Raw genomic sequence first — 20311 nt, 5'->3', positions numbered from 1 at the left:
CAACTTATTCTGGTATTGGAAACCCTTTTGTCTTCCCTGTAACAAATTTCTCTCTAAACTCCAGGATCTCTGCTGATTAGCCCCACAGCTTGCCTGTGGGCTTGTTAGGACCAGCTGATCCCAGAGCTTGTTTCAACCTTTCGCAGATAGCCATACAGGCTCCAGCACACAGTGTGTGAAAAGAGTTGTCAGCAATGACTCCTATTTTGTACTTTGGACTCCATCTTGTTAAAAATATGGAATGGTGGGTGCCTGGGTGGCTCAGTGGGTTAAAGCCTCTGCCTTTGGCTCAGGTCATGATCCCAGGGTCCTGGGATCGAGCCCCACACTGGGTTCTCTGCTCAGCAGGGACCCCCCCCCCTCTCTCTGCCTGCCTCTCTGTCTACTTGTGATCTCTTTCTGTCAAATAAATAAATAAAATCTTTAAAAAATATATATTGAATGGTATTGACCTTGCTGAATAACAACAACAACAAAAAGTTATTTGTTGAAAAAGGACTTTCTGAGGACTATACAAGCTATGCTTTTCCTAGTAGTGAATGAAATGTCCTTGCTCAACCAATGAACTATAACAGAGAAATGCACCCTCTAATCTTTTTTTTCCAATCTCAATTCTTGATAAACTGATTTAAGTTTTCTTTTTATTCCTTATATCAGCTCTGTTGCACTGATAAATTTCTTAAGCCCCTTAGATACCTAATTCAACATTCTTTTTTTTTTTTTATTTATCAGAGAGAGAGAGGGGGGAGAGCGCAAGCACAGGCAGACAGAATGGCAGCAGAGGCAGAGGGAGAAGCAGGCTCCCCGCCGAGCAAGGAGCCCGATATGGGACTCGATCCCAGGACGCCGGGATCATGACCTGAGCTGAAGGCAGCTGCTTAACCAACTGAGCCACCCAGGCGTCCCCCTAATTCAACATTCTTAACAATTTACTCATTATGTAGATTAATATGCATGAGATCGATGAGGCTTTAGAACATTATTTTTGTTAATTGCTCTTATGCTCCTCGCCTTGGTCAGATGGGTCCATTTAATAGGTTGGTGCTTTTGGAATCCACAACCTCTAAAACCACCAGGATTATGACCTCTCAACAGGTTGATTCATCTGAACCCCCAGATGGCTTAATAAGGCTGCAGGTGAGAAAACTGCTGAAGAACCGTTTTCCGACTGCTGCCTTGTTGCCTAAATGTGGCCTCACCCTTGCGACGGTGACACCTTGAAATAACTATCAGAGACTTCAAATACCCTCTGACATGGGTCATGACCTTCTGGGTCTGGTCCAGCTCAGTGACGTGGGCCTGAGCAAATCTAGTTGGTCAGCAATGCCCTCAGAGCAAGGACTTGATCAGAAGGAGAAATGTGAAAGGTGAAGTGAAATGGAGCCTCAGTGTCAAGGGGTTTTAAAATGGAAATGGGAGGCCATTAAAGAAATGGGCCTTCTACACATCTTCATGGAACAAAACCATAAATCTTGAACTGGGCCAGACGGCAAATATTCCAAGGACTCAGGCCCAACACCTGCAGTTCGCTGCTACTAAGAGCTGCTGCTTAGTGACGGCCTTAGCAACCAATTATTGGGCCAAGATTAGTTTTCTGCTGCCAGCATTAATCAGAATTCTGGTAAACAACACATATAAAGCATTCCCTTTGTCTTAAAAAACCCTAATGTTCATTCCCTGGTGGAGAAACAATTTGGGTGGCTACCGTAATTTGTGTTCCTTGAATTACACTCCAGAACGCCCCCCCCCCCCCAAATAAATGTAGTTTGTTTTATTTTAGCTCTGCCTCTTTTCTTGGCCTACACTCGAAGGCAGGGACTTGAGCAGACAGTAAGGCTACGTGCAGCCTGGCTTTCACCCATCTCACTGGCTGCCTCAGAGTGACTTCGGGAATGGGTTCCCTCCATGCTTGAGCCTCTGTAGGTGGTGCTGAGGGGCCTTAGCTCCACAGATCTGGAGGGCCGGAGCTGGCCACGGCTTGCGACAAGAACGTAAGTGTGCACACGCTTGGTGGAACAGTTTGGGGCCGCCACACATCTGGAAGAGGGCGAGGGTGTGGAGAGGTCAGGTCATAGGAGCAAGCTCTTGGGGGACAAGGCCTATGCCTACTAGCAAGCAGCAAGGTACACACATGTGCATGTTCCCCTTGAAGGCTGGGCTGGAGGATATGTTCCTGCTAGCCAGTTGGCTGGCTGGTGGATTCTGCAGTAAGAGACTTGGGAGTCCTGGCAAGGGGAGATGCCTAGGACTCCATCAAGTGGTGGAATCCAAGTGGTGACTGACTGTGGCCAATTTGTAGGTGCTGCGCAAAGAGTGACTTTTAGTGGGAGTGGGGTCTCTCCACCCTGAAGGGGCCTGACTGCCCATGACTTGCTGAAGCAATGTTTACTATGCCTGCAGTGTGGTAGTTCAGGATTGCCAGAGATCTGGCACAGAGCAAGGGTCTGTGAGGTTTGGCATGGGAGCAAGCTTTGGTGGACAAGACCTACATCTCATCACAAACTATGTACATGTGGCTATTTCCAGACACAGAAAACTGGAGGATACTAGACTGTTTTACTGGCGGTGGGGCAGGAGCAAGCTGAAGTTTTCAATGAAAAACCCCTTGGGACCTCCAGAGTACTGTAGACATGCAAGGTCTGATAAAGTATAGGCCAAATGGGGATTGAGTGTTGCCAATTGGAAGCACCGCCTCAGGGCGATTTTCAGAGAGGATGTGGGCTCACTCCACTCTCAAGGCTTGCTGGTGGTCAAAGGTTGTTTCTTGTTATTTCATTTTTTAAGGCAGTCTTCCTAATGGGTATTAGGTAACATGTCTCACTGTGGTTTTAAGTTGCATTTCTTTAGTGATCAGGGATGAATGGACATCTTGGTCATATGCTTCTTGGCCATTTGAGTACCTTCGTAGGAGAAATGTCTATCCCAGTCCTTTTCCCATGTTTACTTGGGTTTTTATGGTTGTTGTTAAGCCATAGTTCTTTACACATTCTGGATATTATCCCCCACCAATTACCAGACACATAATTGCCAAAACTGTGTCCCATCTCCCCGGTGGTCTTTTTACACTGTTTAGTATTTCTTTGATGTACCAACATTTGAATAAATCCCATTTGTGTATATTTGCTTATGTTGCTATGCTTTTGGTGCCATATCCAAGAAGTCATTGCCAAATCCCATGTAATGAAGTCTTTCCCCATGTTGTCTTCTAGTTTGATAATTTCAGATCTTACACTTAAGTCTTTAATGCATTTAGAGTTAACTTTTTAAATGTGAAGATAAGGGTCCAAACTCACTCTTTTGCATGTAGACATCTATTTTTCCTAGCACTGCGGAGTTTGGCATTTTTGAGGTTGAGGGAGCAAGTCATTGTGTCTGTGATTTGGCAAATGGGGTGAGCAGTGGAAGGGGAGATCAGAGATGCAGGCAGGGCCTGGATCATAAAAGATCTTGGTAGTACATGCAAAGAATATTAGTTTCATTCTCAGTGCTTTGGGAAGCCACTGGAGAGTGAAAAAAACAGATTTACACTTTGAAATGATCACTGATTTCCTCAAAGAGTCAAACACAACATTATCATATGACTTAGCAATTCCACTAAGAATGCTAGGTAACTGCAATTGCACATTCATACAAAAACTTGTGCACATGATTGTTAGAGAAAACCTATTGTAGCCAAATAGGTCAACAACCCAAATGCACATGGTTTGATGAATAGATACACCACACATTGTTTATCCATTCAATGAAATATTTATTATCAGCCAAGAAGTGGAAAGAGCTACTGTTACACATTCCAACATGGATGAACTTTGGAAACACTCTGTTAATTGAAGGAAGCCAGCCACAAGAGACCACATACTATATAATCACTTTTTCATGAAATCTCCTGAATAGGAAAATCTATGGAGTCAGAAAGTAGATTAGTGGTAGAGAGAGGGTACAGGGAGGGGAAAATATAACTAAATGCTAATAGGTAGGGGATTTCTTTTTGGGGTGATGAAGAAGTTCTGGAATGAGGTGGTGGTGATGGTTACACAGCACTGGAAATGTACTAGAAACCACTGAACTGCAGATTTCTAATGGTGAATTTTGTTTTGTGAAGTATAGCTCAAGGAAGAAGTGCTGTTATATAAATACTTGAAAATCCACTGTAGCTGCTAAGTAGTACATGGATTGTGTTGGGCAGAGACAGTGGAGGCCATTGACCAAATTCACACACAGAGAAACCTTTAGATATTTGACATCTCACGTTCTTAGCTCTATGCTGTATGGTTTGCCACAATGAAAGGGGCTTACATTTAGCCATTCGGGTGCCCTTTCCTGCCATCTAGCTCCAGAAATACTCAGGCAATGTTTTCTGGGGCCAGTTCTCTGTTGAGTCTTCAAACACTAGAGTTGCTGTTTGGATGCTCATGCCCCATTTTTGAGGAAAACTCATTCCTTCTGTATCAGAACAATCAGCATAAAGATCTACTATTGAAAGAGGAGATGGATTAAGGGTCCTGAAGAGTTCTGGCCCCAGAATTGGAGATTCTTCTTAGGAGAAAACCTCTCTTGCACTCTCAGGGCATGAGAAGTATTTTAGTTTTGCAGAAGGATCACATACGGCTTCTTTGCTAGACTTCCGGGAATTTTGTGCTCCTGGTTTCTTTCAAGGATCTCAACCTGAAGGTTAAAAAAAGGCTACCTTGGGTCGAGCACTTAAGGATTTCTGTTCATTAGTGCTATTTTATTTTATTTTTTCTTAAGATTTTATTTATCTATTTGACAGACAGAGATCACAAGTAGGCAGAGAGGCAAGCAGAGAGACAGGAGGAAGCAGCCTCCCTGCTGAGCAGAGAGCCCGATGCAGGCCTCAATACAAGGACCCCGGGATCATGACCTGAGCCAAAGGCAGAGGCTTACTCCACTGAGCCACGAGGTGCCCCCATTAAGTGCTATTTTAAAGTCCTTCTCTTTGGTGGTAGAAAAATACTTTGTTATGGGTGGAGGACAGAGACTATCCAATAAAAATAGGATACTTGAGATGCTCATGGTAGATGGGACGCGTGCTAGAATTTAGAAAACAACAGCTTGGTTTCCAAGGTCTGTTTTTACTTTTTCTGCAAAGGAAGTGAAGTTTAGAATAGAATCAGGAAGAAAACATTGTGACGGTGTACTCTCTCCCGATACCAGGCTGCAAAAAACAAAGAGGAGAAGCAAAAAGAGGCCTCGGGAGCCTCCTCAGTGGGGGTCTGACACACCAGGCACAGGCCCTCACCCTTGGCCCCATTCTCTCGCCTTTTCTAGTTTTCAAAATGTTATTGTCCACTGGCCCCAAAGGCAAACAACTTGCCCGCTGTGCCGGGCCCTTTGCTTTCCCCCATAAAGGTGGATATGCAGTCCACTCATTATCAGGAAACCGGTGCACCTACAGATGACCACACGGACACAAGAAACTATTGAACAAAGAGAATCCTGGGAATCAAACGTAACACCCAGAGGCAGGCTGGCTCAATTCCCTCCATCATACGTAACTTTGTAAATTTTTTTTTTTTTTTTTTTCTGAGATTTTATTTATTTATTTGAGAGACAGAGATCACAAGTAGGCAGAGAGGCAGGTAGGGAGAGAGGGGGAAGCAGGCTCCCTGCTGAGCAGAGAGCCCGATTCGGGGCTGGATCCCAGGACCCTGGATCATGACCTGAGCTAAAGGCAGAGGCTTTAACCCACTGAGCCACCCAGGCGCCCCACTTCATAAATTTTTTTTTAAAGATTTTATTTATTTACTTATTTGACAGAGAGAGCTAGATCACAAGTAGGCAGAGAGAGAGGGGTAGGCAGTCTCTCGACTTGGCAGAGAGTCCGATGCGGGGTTCCATCCCCGGACCCTGAGAGCATGACCTGAGCGGAAGGCAGATGCTTAACCCCCCCAGCCACCCAGGTGCCTGTAAATTTTTAATCAACATGGTTTCGCCTCAGTGACGTGTGTATATCCCTGTGTGTGTCCATCCTGCAAGGCTGGGAATGGAAATATAAGGACATTCCTGTGAAAGCGCAAGTGCCACGCAAACTAAACAATACTGTTATGATTACCCCATCTTAGGAATCCAGGGTCAGCCAGAGCATTATTTCTCAGGTCAGTACAGCTTTGAGAGAGTGCCGATGCCAGCTAATAAAATGGTGCATTATCCCAGAATGTCACGCCTGCCTTTCATTCTTCTAAGACACGGGAGACCATCCATTTCTTAACTTCTCAATGTGGAAAACAAAGTCATTTGCAAAGACTTCCCGGCAGAAATTATTTCCAGCACTGCCTGAGCCACTCCCTGGACACCAAGGAGAGATTCCTTTTGAACACTTTCACACCCCACGCATGAAGTGTTTTCATGGCCTGGCCCACGAAGTCCACTTGGACGCCACTGACAGAATGTGAGAAGGGTATGAGCCCTGGGACAGGCCTGCAGGGCGGGGAGACTGGCTTGTAGCCAGTCGTGGCTAGCATCGTGGTCTCTAAATTCCTCTCAAGCAGCAGTTCTACAAGCGACCACCTATCCCCTGCCCTGTTCCTTTGGATTCCTTTGCAATTTGACTGCCATTCTGAGTCCTCGGATCCTTTATTCCCTACGTAGGCTCCGAGAGCCGACGCTTCTGCTCTTCCTGAAAACATCTCTCATGAATCCTTTCTAGCTGCCCTGACCCTCATTGCTCGTTCATTGGCTTCTTAAGGCCCGGCAGCTTTCATCCAAATGCTCACAATGGGAGACTTCTCTGAACTGAGGTGCTGTTCACCCCAATTGCCAGTTTTATCATCGGCAGCCTTCTTCCCAGTGTAGCCTCCTGCCCAGCCACACATCTCTCTCCTGGTTGCCCTCTGGGGAAGCCTCCTGCTACTGTCGTGAGTTCCCAGAACCTTAGGAACTTAATTGTCTTCCAGGTCTGGAGGTCAGAAGCCTGATGGAGTCTTATTGGACTAAAATCAAGGTGTCTACAGGGCTGAGTTCCTTCTGGAGGCCCAAAGGGAGAACACCTTTCTTTGGCCTTCCTGCTGTCATAGGCTGGAAGGCCCTCTCCTTGGCTCCCAGCCCCCTCCACCATCTTCAAAGGCAGCGATGCTGCCCTGAGCCTTCTCCTGCTACCACCTCTCTGGTTCTCCCTCTTCTGCTTTTAAGGACTCTTGTGATTACATTGGGCCTGCCTGCATCATCCAGACTAGTCTCCCTATTTTAATGTCAGTCGCTGAGCAAACTTAATTTCCCTTTCCACGTAGCCTAATTCATTCTCAGGTTGTGGGAATTAGCACATACACGTCCATGGGGTAATGTTACTCTGCTCGTCACAAGCTCTATCCTATCCTCTGTTGCCCACATTCAAGAAATGCTTTCATTATCTATGCCCCATTTTGCAATTATTTCAGCATCAATCAATCATTGATGATTGTTGCTAAAACCACATGTTTGTGTTTTTAAAATTTATTTATTTATTTATTTGAGAGGTAGAGAGAGACAATGAAAGAGAGAGAGCGTGAGAGGACAGAGGTCAGTGGGAGAAGCAGACTTCCCGCTGAGCAGGAAGCCCGATGTGAGACTGGATCCCAGGACTCCAGGATCATGACCTGAGCTGAAGGCAGTCGCTTAACCAGCTGAGCCACCCAGGCGCCCCAACACCTCATGTTTAAATTAAGTAAGGAGAGTAATTGCAAATTATAGATTTAGAGGTCTGGATTTATATTTTTAGGGAAAAAACCCAAGACATCGAATGCTCGTATTTACACTCACTTTGTATTATAAAGCACACCAGTGCCCACTCTGAAGATCCTAATAAAACACACACCATTTAACATCGAATTAGCAGAAGCTAACGATACGAATGATACTGCTTAATTATGTTTGGCAGTCAAACCCCGAGAGCACTACGTTTCAAATGTATTTCAAAAGCCAGCATCTAACGCATATGTAAAGTATTTCTGCATCAGTGAGCCACACATTTTAGGAAACCTGCAGCAACTTTGGCTTAAACTTCTATGGTTGTTACTGCTTCCTTGGGCTCTAAGAAGGGAGCAGACACAGGCGACAATGGGTAAGTTACACATTCTCTTAGTCAGAAACATAGTGCAAATTATAACTGCATGTTTGAGGGTGTTAAATAAGGGGCCGGTGCCTGGTATGGCAGAAATCACTTCTTACGGTCTTCCCAATACCAGCCATTAACAGAAAGGACCATAGGGACAGAGGGAAAAGCAGGCGCCAATGGGTCCTGAAGACAGCTTCAGAGGGTGGAGTTCTTGGTTCTTACGTAGGTCATGCTGTTACTACTAGGACAAGTTCAGGTGTGTGGCATTTACCAAAACAGACAGATTATAGACACTTCCTGTCCCTCCTCAGGAAAGCCTTCTCTGGACACCTCCAGAGCAGACGAGGTCTGGGAGGTATGCCGCCCTTACAGAACCTTACACTTCTCCTTCACATCCTTTGCCACAACCTCATACAGATTGTTTTTGTGATTGTTGGATGGGTGTCTTCCACGGGACTGCCTTGCTTACCGCTGTACCCTTAGCTTTATCACAAAGATGGGTTCATCTTGGGCCATTTACATGTTTGAGGACTTGAGTAAATCCTCAGCGGAGAGGGCAGAGGCTGCGTTTTTGTGTTGGTCGTTTAAATGTTTTAACCTTGGTGTTGTGGAGCACTTGGAGCAAAGAGTGTCCTCAGCTCTCCATCAGCATTCTCTGGAAGGACCCATGTCTCACTCATGAGGAACTCTACATGATGACGTAGCAGAAGCCACCTCAGAGGCTCCTCCAGTTCCTTCCCAGAAAGGACACAACAGGAGCTCAGCAGGTGGGAGAGGAAAGTAGAGCTTCTTCGATGTCACGTGTACAGACCTCTTAAAGTTGTGCAGGGGGAACTAAATTCTTTGTGACTTTTCCCTTGTATTTTGGAAGAGCAGTTCTCCACGTGGGGTCCTGGGCCCAGCCCCGGCATCACGCAGAAGGTTGCTAGACACGCACATCCTTAGACCGCAGTAGAGACCCGATCCTTCAGAAACTCTGGCGGTGGGGCTCGGCGACCCGCTGGACTAGGTTCCAGGGGAGGGGCGCCCGGGGGGGCTCAGCGGCTTCAGCATCCGACTCTGGATCTGCGGGTGGGATCCTGCCCCCCACATGGGACCGTGATCGCACGTTCAGGGTCCGAGTGGGTTTCAGATTCTTTCTCCCTCCGCTGCGTCTCTCCCCAGCCACGGTCTCGCTCTCAAACACATACGCCCTCAAGAAAGAGAAAGTCTTCCAGGCCCTGCAGACGCACGTCTGAGTGAGACCTGCTCCCCGAAAGCCGAGTGCGCGTCCCCGTCGAGGATGAGCCCTCTGGGCTCCCTCCGCTGCCGAGGTCCGAGCAGCCGGGACCAGAGACGCTCATTCCCGCACGGGTGTCCGGCGGGGTCTGCGCGTCCCTCAGCCGCCGAGCGCCCCGAAGAGCCCGCGAGGCGCCCGTGGGCACGCGGGCCGGGCCGGGAGCGGCGTCAGCGCGGGAGGGGAAGACGAGCACCGGAAGCAGCGACCGTTCACCTCACAAGTCAGGTGCGCGGGAGCGGCCGCTGCGCGGTGCCAGCCGCAGGACAGCCTGAGGAGGCCGAGTGTCCGAAGAGTCTGGCACGTGCGTGCAGCGCTGCGGGGGAGCGGCGGCCGAGGAGGCCCCTCGGAATTCGCAGCTGCTGTTCCTCTGCTGAGCGTTCCCGTCAGCACACTAACGGCGGGATCCCGCATTCTAGAGCAGGACGAGCACGCTCAGGGCCGGCTTTCTCCAGAATAAACATCCACCACGCACGTCGAGGGGCGACACTAAGCGACGGCGGGGGCGAGGCCGAAGGTAACGCGGCCAGGACGGCTCTTCTGCTAAGCACGGGCTCTCCTCAGCCCTGGCCGCACGTCCGTCCGCTGGCTTTTCTGCTCTGGGGCCGCCTCCTGCCCGCGGCCTCCGCGGCCCGCGCGCCGCCCTTCGCGATGGAAGCGGCCAGGAGGCCCGCTGGGACAGAGCGCGAGCACCGCTGGCGGGAAGCCCGGGCGGGGTCCTCGGCGGAGGAGACGCTCAGAGCCGGGAAGGCTGCCCTCTCGCGGCGCTCGGACGCAATCCCGCCGACGCGGCCGCGGGGTGTCTTCCGCCCGGACTCGGGCCCGTGGCCCCGCCCCCTGCTGCCGCGCGCGTATCCACGCTCGGAGCCGGCGCGGTAGGTGGCGAGCGTGTGTCGGCCAATGAGGCGCCAGAAGCGAAAGACTGGCCAATGAGACGCTGGGAGCGTCGGGCGGCCGGCCAATCGCGACGCCTGGCACCCGGATATGATTGCGGGTTCTGAAGGCCCGCGGTGAGCGAGTGTGAGGGGCTCGGCACGTGGGGCTGGGGCTGGTGCTGGGAGCCGGGAGCCGGGAGCCGGGAGCGCGGGTGACCGTGGTTCGGGTTCCGTGTCCCGCGCGTGGGGCCTGCGTGTCCGCGTCACCCCTCTGGGGTCGAGCGGCGGCTCAGCCCGTGCGGGCCGAATTCCGACGCCGGGCGGCGGCGCGGGCGCGTGTGCAGGCGCAGCCCATGGTCCCTCAGCGGGCGAGCCGGAGCGTGGCGGAGACGCGGCGCGGACGGTGACAGCATGAACCTCCTACCCAAGAGCTCCCGGGAGTTCGGCTCCGCGGAGTACTGGGAGAAGTTCTTCCAGCAGCGGGGGAAGCGGGCTTTCGAGTGGTACGGAAGCTACCTGGAGCTGTGCGGGGTGCTGCACAAGTACATGAAGCCCCGGGAGAAGGTGAGCGCGGCCGCGCGCCCGGCGTGCGCTCGGAGCGTGGGCGCCGAGCTCCGTCCCGCAGCCGGTGGCGGGAGGCGACGGGCCGCGGTTCACGGCGGCCGCCTGGGCCCGCGTCTCCGGACTCGGCGCGTCCCGCGGCTCAGAGGCAGCTCTGAAACGTCCTGTGCAAGGCTTCGGGGTGGGGGGCGACCTGCTGCCCCAGCCCCTCCCTGACTTAGTCATCGCCCGGGAAGAGGGACCGCAGTAGTGACCCTGGCTGTCGCCTCCCGGGGCCGTTTCCGTCACGGCGCACCGGTGTGGAGCCGGCGGTCGCCGTGGCTTTCCTGACGCCGAGTCCGCCGGCGGGGGCTGTGGCCGGTGCGGCGCTTCCGGCCTGCGCTGCGCCGGCGACCTGGAGCCGGAAGGCACGTCCCGGGGTGCCCGGGGCCAAGCTGAGCGCCGGGGGCTCGGGGTCGACGAGGTGTGCTGGGTGGGGGGGGGGGGGGGGGGGCAGCGAAAGAAGGGCGGGAAGGTGACTGGTGGGGCGCGTGCGGAGTGCGGGGCTGTGCGGGTGCCGCGTGCGCTCCTCCCGCGGCTGGGATCTCGTCACGACTCCGCGGGGCTCCTGCACGGGCTGTCGGGGCAGCGGCGGCCCCGAGCGCCGGTGTCTCGCCGCAGGTCGTGTGCAGGGAGCGCTCCCGTGGGAGCTGAGACTCAGCCCCATCAGGGCAAGACTTGGGCTCTTCCCACCAGGCTTTTCCAGGGAGGGGACCCTGGGGCCGCATTTGGAGGGCTGGGTGCACGACTGCTGCGCAGAGAGCGGGCAGCAGCTTGTGTTTCAGGTTTGGCTTTGGGACATAGCGGAATACAGGCCCGTGGGTGGCTCCGTGGACTCGGTGCTGGATTCTTGAGTTCAGCTCAGGTCTTGGTCTCTGGGTTGTGATTTCAAGTCCGGCCTTGGCCTCCGAGCTGGGGCTGGAGCCACCTTAAACCGAAGGAGTAAAGAATACCGTGAGGTGGACCCGAAGGCATGAGTGATTGAATATGGTTCTTCCACAACTGGGTTTGAATAGCCAAAGAAGAGGTGTGACCTGTCCGTGTTTGGATTCTGTGCCTTCCTATCACTTCTTGAGTAACTGATGGTTGCTTCAGGGCGGACAACCAGGATTAGCTTGTTTGTGTAGAAAGCCCATTTTCCCATACCCTCCTTCGTGTGGCTGAATGTGGTTTCCACCGATGAGTTTCCCTAAGATGGAACCTGGAATCGCCTGGGAAATGGTGCTGTCTCCTAACAGTAGCATGTGCACCCCTGGAAACTTACCAGCCACGGGGAGATCTGATTCCTGAACGTATCTGCCTGTCATTCCTCTGCCTTGACCACCTTCATCTTGTTGGTTTTTCCCCTCAGGTGCTGGTGATTGGGTGCGGGAACTCGGAGCTAAGTGAGCAGCTGTATGATGTGGGCTATTTGGATATAGTGAACATTGACATCAGTGAGGTGGTCATCAAGCAAATGAAGGAACGCAATGCCAGCCGACGGCCCCAGATGAGCTTCTTGAAGATGGACATGACACAGATGGAGTTTCCTGATGCTTCGTTCCAGGTGGTGTTGGACAAGGGCACCCTGGACGCTGTCCTGACAGACGAGGAGGAGAAGACCCTGCACCAAGTGGACAGGATGCTGGCTGAGGTTGGCCGTGTCCTGCAGGTGGGCGGTCGCTACCTCTGCATCTCCCTGGCTCAGGCTCACATCCTGAAGAAAGCAGTGGGTCACTTCTCTCGGGAGGGGTGGATGGTGAGGGTACACCAGGTGTCCAGCAGCCAGGACCGGGTACTGGATGCAGAGCCTCGGTTCTCTCTACCTGTCTTTGCCTTCATCATGACCAAGTTCAGGCCAGTCCCTGGCTCTGCCCTTCAGATCTTTGAGCTGTGTGCTCAGGAGCAGGGCAAGCCTGTGCGGCTGGAGAGTGCCGAGCGGCTGGCTGAGGCGGTGCGTGAGCGGCAGCAGTATGCCTGGCTGTGCAGCCAGCTGTACCGCAAGGCCGGGCTGGGGAATGTATCTCTGGACTTGTGCGATGGGGACACGGGGGAGCCACGCTACACCCTCCACGTGGTGGACAACCCCACTGTGAAACCATCGCGGGACAATCATTTTGCCATTTTCATCAGTGAGTTGGGATTGCTCCCTCTCTTCCCTGGAGGGGCTGGCTTACAGGGGCTGGGGCTTTGGTGGATGGGTACGCCGTGGCTGGTTTATCTTGCAGGGGGTGGCACTTCAAGAAGTTAGACTCTCCCAGGCATGAGGGAGGGGGAGTAGCAGCTGTCCAGCTACCTGCTTAAGATTTGAGGCTTATTTCTTCACACCTTCCATTGCAAAGGCTTGGTAGAGTGTGAGAAAGGGTTTGGTAGGGAGGAGAGGGAGAGGCAACAGGGATAAATTTAGGTAAGCCTCACAGTGTAGCGAGTTACTTTGTACCACAGAGTCCTGGAAGCAGCAGAGTCAGCTCCATAGCCTGTGAGCTGCATGACTTGGGGAGAACTGCTGTACTTCTCTGCCAAACTCGGAGATAGTACAGAGTAGTAGCTAAACAAACCACTGTTGGGTTCCAGTTCTAGCTCAGTCCCTTCCTGGTGGTGTGACCCTGGACATTCCCTTTCTTTCTGTGCCTGAGTTTCCTCATCTATAAAGTGAGGTTGTTAACTGTCGTGTAGGTGTGAGAGGTGTAAAATCTCTTCGAGTGGTGCTCGCACATGGTAAGTGCTTGGAAAACAGAAGTGGTATTAGTGAAGGGTGTAAATAATACCAGATTTACCTCCGTAATGGTGAAAAGAAATAGGATGACGAAGTGCTTTCAAAAGTAGGAAATTCTAGACAAAGGCAAGTTGTTGAAATTATCACCCTGGTAATTTGCTGACAAGTCAGCTATTTTCCCAAGTATTCCATAATCCTGCCTGTCCACCTATGGGAACAAAGAGTGTAGTGGACACAAGCATGGGGTCTGGGGCTTGACTGCCTGGGTTTGAACCCCAGCTTCCCCATTTATGAATTGTGTGAATTTGGGCAAATAATTCTACTTCTGTGTCTCAATGTCCTCATTTATGAAATGGGAATAATAATACCACCTGTATCTTAGCCTGTTGTGAAGATTCAATTAGTTTCTGTTTGTACACTTCTTGGAATAATGCTTAGCGTGTAATAAGTGTTAGTATTATTGTTATTTTTCTTGGACTAGGTACCCTCCTCTCTCCCTCACATGGTCACGTGGGTCCTACCATGTGTCTGATGGCTGCTTTGCTCTGGGCATTGTGCACTAGGGAATTGACAGCCCTCAGTGGGTCATAGTTGGAAGGGATGCTAGGACTTCACTGGGGCTGACTCTGTGCCATGTAGGTTATATTGGTTGGGTCTTGAACACTCTTCCCTGGACTCTGTGTCACCAAGTGCTCTTTCCAGTCCCCCAGGGTCGCGAGACCGAGTGGCTCTTTGGCATGGAAGAGGGTCGGAAGCAGCTGGCGGCCAGTGCAGGCTTCAGGAGGCTGATCACAGTGGCCCTCCACCGGGGCCAGCGGTACGAAGGCATGGACAGCATCCAGGCCGAGCTGTCAGCCAGAGTCATGGAGTTGGCTCCTGCTGGGATGCCCGCCCAGCAGCAGGTAATAGAGCTCTGGCAGCAGCTTTCACGGATCTCTAGAGAAGTCATATTAGCAGCCACATAGGCATAGGGTGACTCGGAAGGAGCTAGGACGAGGGTCCGTGCCCCTGGCATATTCCTGGTGGGCATGTCAACAGCTCAGAACTAAGTGGGCAGTACTTCAGTTCTCTTGACTCCAGGCAGTGAGAGGAGGGAGAAGGGTTGCTATGTGGGGCCTCTGCGACTCCACACAGAAACGAAATGCTCTCCACCTTCCAGGCTCTAGCTCTTTATACTGTGGGTTGTTCAGACTCTGTTTCTCCTTACCCCCTTTTGTGTCTTTTGCTTCTTGGAACTATCATTATCTTGAGTGTAGAGTGAAAAAGAGGCAAAACAGCTCAGATTAGTTTTCAGGATATTAGCATTGCTGGCCTGGCATTTTCCTGGGAAGGAAACAGGGTTTTTGCTGATATTGTCTGTCTTACCCCATCCTGCTCGGACAGGGTCATTGATAGCTGAGTACCTTACAGGTGCTTTAGCCATGGCAGGTAGGAAAGCCAAGTTCCTTAGGGGCATGTTGCTGTGGTAGCAGATGTGGAAAGATAAACCTAGACTCCCTAGTTCTAGCCTGTGGTTCTGCCCACTACACTGTCTTGTGTTTGCAGATGAATGTGTGTTTGATTGGGGTTGGTGTCCCTCAAAGAGATGGAGATCTTGTGGGGAGTGCCGGTGTCTCTGCAAAGCCAGGGGTCCCTGGTGATTATTAATACTCTTGGAGGTCTTTAAAAGAAATGGAAGTAAAGATTGAGAAGGGAAATGGAAAAGTCTAGAGGGAAAATGTATTTTTCTCCTAAATTTTTCTCTTGTTAAGAAAAATGGGGAAAGGGGTGCCTGGGTGGCTCAGTGGGTTAAAGCCTCTGCCTTCGGCTCAGGTCATGATCCCGGAGTCCTGGGATCGAGCCCCGCATTGGGCTCTCTGCTCAGCAGGGGGCCTGCTTCCCCCCCCCCCCTCTCTGTCTGCCTCTCTGCCTACTTGTGACCTCTGTCAAATAAATAAATAAAATCTTAAAAAAAAAAAAGAAAAGAAAAATGAGGGAAAAGATGAGAATAATTGCAGGGAGAGAGTTCGCCAAACTTAGAATGCTTGGTCTCTCTCTGGATTTGTTCTCAGATTTCCTTCTCTCATAGTTATAGTTCCCTGCGGAAGGTTCCCTCTAGGTTTTATGGAAAGTCCTTTGAACATTCCTAAGGAGAAACTCATGCTTTTCTGAGGGAGAAACCTTGCATTTTAATGAGGGTTTAGGGGTTTCCAAAGAGTGAATTAAACCTTTTGTGATCTCTTGAAAGGCCCCAGGAAAGTTCCTTTCTTTTTTCTTTTTTTTTAAATGCAGCTTACTTAGTTTTTTTTTAAGATTTTATTTATTTATTTGATAGAGATCACAAGTAGGCGGAGAGGAGGCAGGCAGAGAGAGAGAGAGAGAGAGGAGGAGGAAGCAGGCTCCCCACTGAGCAGAGAACCCGATGTGGGGCTCGATCCCAGGACTCCGGGATCGTGACCTGAGCTGAAGGCAGAGGCTTAACCCACTGAGCCACCCGGGCGCCCCTCAGGAAAGTTTCTTATTAGAATGGCAAATCTTGGAAGTTCTTGGTGTCCTGAACCTTGGTATGGGGATTCCTCATACACAAACAAAGGGAAAAGATGATCATTTCTCATGTTTCTTAATTGAGCTGGTATTTGACCACATCTCTGTTATATCTTCAGGTGCCCTTTCTGTCTGTGGGTGGGGACATCGGGGTCCGGACCATTCAGCACCAAGGCTGCAGTCCCTTGAGTGGCAGCTACGTGGTCGAGGATGTGCAGGGGGATGACAAGCACTACTTCCGGCGGCTCATCTTTCTCAGCAACAGGAATGTGGTGCAGTCTGAAGCCAGGTTGCTGAAGGATGTGTCTCACAGAGGTGAGGTGTCATCCGCACACTGGTGGAACCCAAGTGGACATGGCCTGGACTTTCCGTTCAGGGTGGTCAGACCGACCTGGGTACCTGTGATCAGAGGGACACAGCTCTGTGAGTTTTCCTGTTACCATCTGGGCTCTGCTGTAAACGGCAGTAAATAGAATGTTCTTGAGCGAAGTCCGGGTCTCAGATGATAAGGGGCTGGGGTGGTGCTTTACCACACAGATGTGGTTATCACTTTAATGCCTTCAGTTTGGAGGCCATCTGTTTTGTACGGGGCTCCATATGCGTCTGTATTATATTAATTCAGTAAACTTCTGTGAGGTGAGCCGGAAAAGTTCAGGTGCAGGTGACCCCCCACCTCCTCCATACTGCCGGCCTCTGCGATAGGTTTCAGAAGGGCTTTGGAGTTGGCGGGTACCTCACAGGTCACCTAGTCTGGTGCTGTTTAGTAGAACTCTCTGCATTGGAGGGAATGTTTAATGTCTGCTTAGTCGCCCAATACGGTAACCATTGGCCTCCTGAGCACATGGAATGTGGCTGCTGCAAGGAAGGCGCTGAAACGTTAACGTTTTCAAATTGTAAATTATGTTCAGTGGCCACAGGTGGCTAGTGGCTATGGTATTGGACAGTGTAGATCTAGGCCATGTCCTCTAGGATCCTTTCCATTTCCTTAAAGTAGGCTCCGGGGGCGTGGGTTCTTGAGTCGGGTCGGCCTCGCTGCAGCACAGTGCTGCTGGTACGGCTTGCCTTCCCTGGACTAGCGTGCTCAGCATAGGACCTCGTCATCTCTGTTTCTCATTTAGCCCAGAAGAAACGGAAGAAGGACAGGAAGAAGCCGCGGGCTGATGACACTCCAGAGGACCTGCCTGCAGCCCCAGGGCGGCCCGTTGACAAGACTTACCTGTGCTGTGAGCACCACAAAGCAATGATTGCTGGCCTTGCCCTGCTCAGAAACCCGGAGCTGCTCCTAGGTGAGGGGGACTCCGGTGCCCTCCACAGGCGGGGGTGTGGACGATTACAGCTGTCTTGTGGGAGCACAGCGTTGACAGACCAACAAATCCACATAGATCCGTAGTTTTCTCCTTCCCAGTGTTCTTCTAAGTTAATAAATGGCCAGTAGCTCTTCCCTCAGACTCCGATTGTAATCGCAAAATGACTGCATGTGTGGGTGTCTAACTTTTTTAAAAAATTCATTTATTTAAAATATTAAAGTGGGGGGGAGGGTGACTGGGTGATGGATGTTGGGGAGGATATGTGCTATGGTGAGTGCTCTGAATTAAGACTGATGATTCACAGACCTACACCCTTGAAACAAATAATACTTTGTATGTTAATAATAAAATCAATATATTACTGTTAACATGTTAATATAAATAGTATAATTATTAATATTGATAATGTAATTATCAATAATATTGACAATTAATATAATGTTGATAAAGTGTATGCAGTGAGCTACAGAAAGTACACAGATTTTAAGCTGTTCAGTTTATTGAGTGTTTGCCTATGTCTACCCGTGTAACCAGATGGAACATTTAAAAATCATGACTCCAGAAATTCCTGTGCACTTGGGCAGAATTTCTGGCTTTCAGTCCTGCATTATTTGAGCACCAGATGCAATTCTTTCTCGAATTTCTACTTACATTAAGAAATCTATTATTATTGGTAGAATAATCATAGACTTATTACTAATAATTAATTAATTTGGATCTGACCACAGTAGCAAAAATGTTCATTTTTCTGTCTAGGCTTTTAACTGTTCATCTAAAGGCCTGAGGATGTCTTATGAAACACCCTGTGATCTTGGCTTATCTTGGTGTTGCTGTATGTCCCTAGAGGCTCAGTTCTTAGGTTTAATCCTCGGATACCAATCCTAATTTAATGTCTCCTTCTGGTGACTTTTGTTTCTTGTCTTCTTCTCTCTGCCTATGGTTGCTGAGGTTTCTCTGTACTTAGGACTAGGATTTGGGCCTTTGTTTTCCCATGATTTCTGGAACTTGGGTGGAATGACTTGGCTGATGTGTCTGAGAGGGCAACTGTGGCCTTTGAGTTGAAAGCTGGGCAGAGGGCATTGCATCTACACTGCCTTGAGAGCGAGATTTTGGCCATAGTTCCTGCCAGTTCCTAGGGGAAGTCTGATCATGCTTATGGTGGGGATTCTTGGTATGATATCAGCTGAGAGCTTTGGGATCTTTAAGGCTCTGTAATAATAACACACTGGTTCAGCTTCTGGATGTAGTAGAGAAAGGATTGTGAGGCCAGGGTTGAGTTTTCAGATGTCAGATTGGCCCCTAAATTTCTGGGATGAGACAGAGAGGCTGGGCCCCTAAATCTTGTATCCCCTGGGCAGAGCAAATAATCCAGCTCCCTCCTTAGCCCTCCCCAAGGCTAGTACAAAGCTTTCAGTGGGCAGATTGTCAAATGATTCTTTATTCCTTTATTGCAGAGACCCCACTGGCGTTGTTGGTAGTAGGCCTGGGTGGGGGCAGCCTCCCTCTGTTTGTTCACGATCATTTCCCGAAGTCCTGTATTGATGCTGTGGAGATCGACCCCTGCATGTTGGAAGTGGCCACCCAGTGGTTTGGCTTCTCCCAGAGCGATCGGATGAAGGTCCATATTGCAGACGGCCTGGACTACATTACCAGCCTGGCGGGAAGAGAAGGTACTACAGCTTTCGGAGAATTTGGAAGGGTGTTGGGAGAAGAGTCCTCAAAGTCAGCAGACCTGCACGGGCCTCTAGGCTTCATCTATGACAATTAACGTTGTCCCAGTCTTTCGCCCGTTGATCTGTTCATTCATTGGTGATGTACTGGTTCAGTAAGTCTGGAGTGCTGGCCACGTCCTCGGCACTGAGCTGGGCGGTCGGGATACAGCAACAAGGAAAATCGACCATCTCGGCCCTTGGGGTGCTAACGGATCAGTGGGTTTTTCTCCCGGTTCTCTTCTGACTCTGTGTCCTTGCCACTTCCTCAATCTCCCAAGGAACCCCTAAGGTGTGTAGCTGGGTGAGGAAAAGGGGAAGAAAAGTTGGGGGGTGTGTGGGGGGTTGTTTATTCAGTCTTTCAGCTGGGGGTGAAGCAGAGAGAGAGCCAGCCAGCGTTCATGTAGATCAGTGCTTGTACCCCTGGAGGCGCCGGGCTGTGTGTACAGACGTGTCGTTGGCCCTCGTAAGCACAGGGTGAGGGCGCTTCCGGCAGCAAGTGAGTAGAGACCAGAGATCCTGCTTAACATCCTGCCGTGCACGGGACAGCCACCCTTGACAGAGAATTACCTGTTCCCAGTGTCAGTGGTGCTGAGGTTGAGAAACGCTGAAGCAGAGGCTGCTCAGTGGGGTGGTGGCGGCCCTGCTGTGCTGGAGTTAAGGCTCCATTTTGCTCTAATGTTTCCTATCTCAGACTTAGGACAAAGGCATATTAATGTTCTGCAATAGCTCCTGTGCTCCTTTTGCCACGTTCTATGTAGGCTCTCCGGAGCATGGGTCCCTCAGGGAGAAGTCAGCCAGGTCGGTTCTGTCTTAAGTGAACCTGGGAGCTTGAGCCACACACCCTTCCTGGTCTGTCTGTTCCATACCTCACCCTCTGGTTCTCACTGGATCAGAGCATCTCCCAGTTAGGGTGTGGTAGAGCAGGGTGCCTGGGGTGAGTATTTTGGTGCAGGAATTTTAATTGCAAGCTGAACTTTCTATGAAGTGTGTCTAAGTCTATCAGAGCTTTACAAGTTACCTCTCTGAGGCTGGGGCCCATGTGGGGACTCAGGCCCAACGTAGCTAGTACGTGGGAAATCTTTGACACTGCTCAAAGCTCATGGCAGACGCTCAGTCTGTGATGTGTTGCCATCATTACTGCCTGTCAGTCAGTTCCGAAGAGCCCGGCAATCGTCTCTAACAAGCACCTTCCAGGTTGTTAGAGGGCTCAGTGCTACAGATGTGAGCAGTGGTTGTCCTTGGACTTTGCTGCTCTCTAAGAAACCAAAACGAG

At 50.6% G+C, this 20311-nt stretch overlaps 1 protein-coding gene across 2 annotated transcripts in view; it reads left to right on the top strand.

Annotated features, from left to right (window-relative positions):
- Positions 1–10609: 10609 nt before the first annotated feature.
- The window catches only part of LOC132025351 (eEF1A lysine and N-terminal methyltransferase), a 30689-nt gene continuing 20987 nt past the window's right edge, over positions 10610–20311 (top strand). For both annotated transcript variants that reach the window (XM_059412457.1, XM_059412458.1), the window contains exons 1-6: positions 10610–10765; positions 12153–12912; positions 14199–14398; positions 16139–16334; positions 17138–17305; positions 18781–18996. In XM_059412457.1, coding sequence (XP_059268440.1) covers positions 10613–10765; positions 12153–12912; positions 14199–14398; positions 16139–16334; positions 17138–17305; positions 18781–18996 — 1693 coding nt within the window. In that variant the 5' untranslated portion in view covers positions 10610–10612. The remainder of the gene's footprint in view (positions 10766–12152; positions 12913–14198; positions 14399–16138; positions 16335–17137; positions 17306–18780; positions 18997–20311) is intronic.

This window comes from Mustela nigripes, chromosome 10, assembly GCF_022355385.1.
Source record: "Mustela nigripes isolate SB6536 chromosome 10, MUSNIG.SB6536, whole genome shotgun sequence".
In the NCBI taxonomy this organism is placed as follows: domain Eukaryota; kingdom Metazoa; phylum Chordata; class Mammalia; order Carnivora; family Mustelidae; genus Mustela; species Mustela nigripes.
The sequence above is the reverse complement of the archived record's forward strand: the minus strand, read 5'-3'. Positions and strand labels throughout refer to the sequence as shown.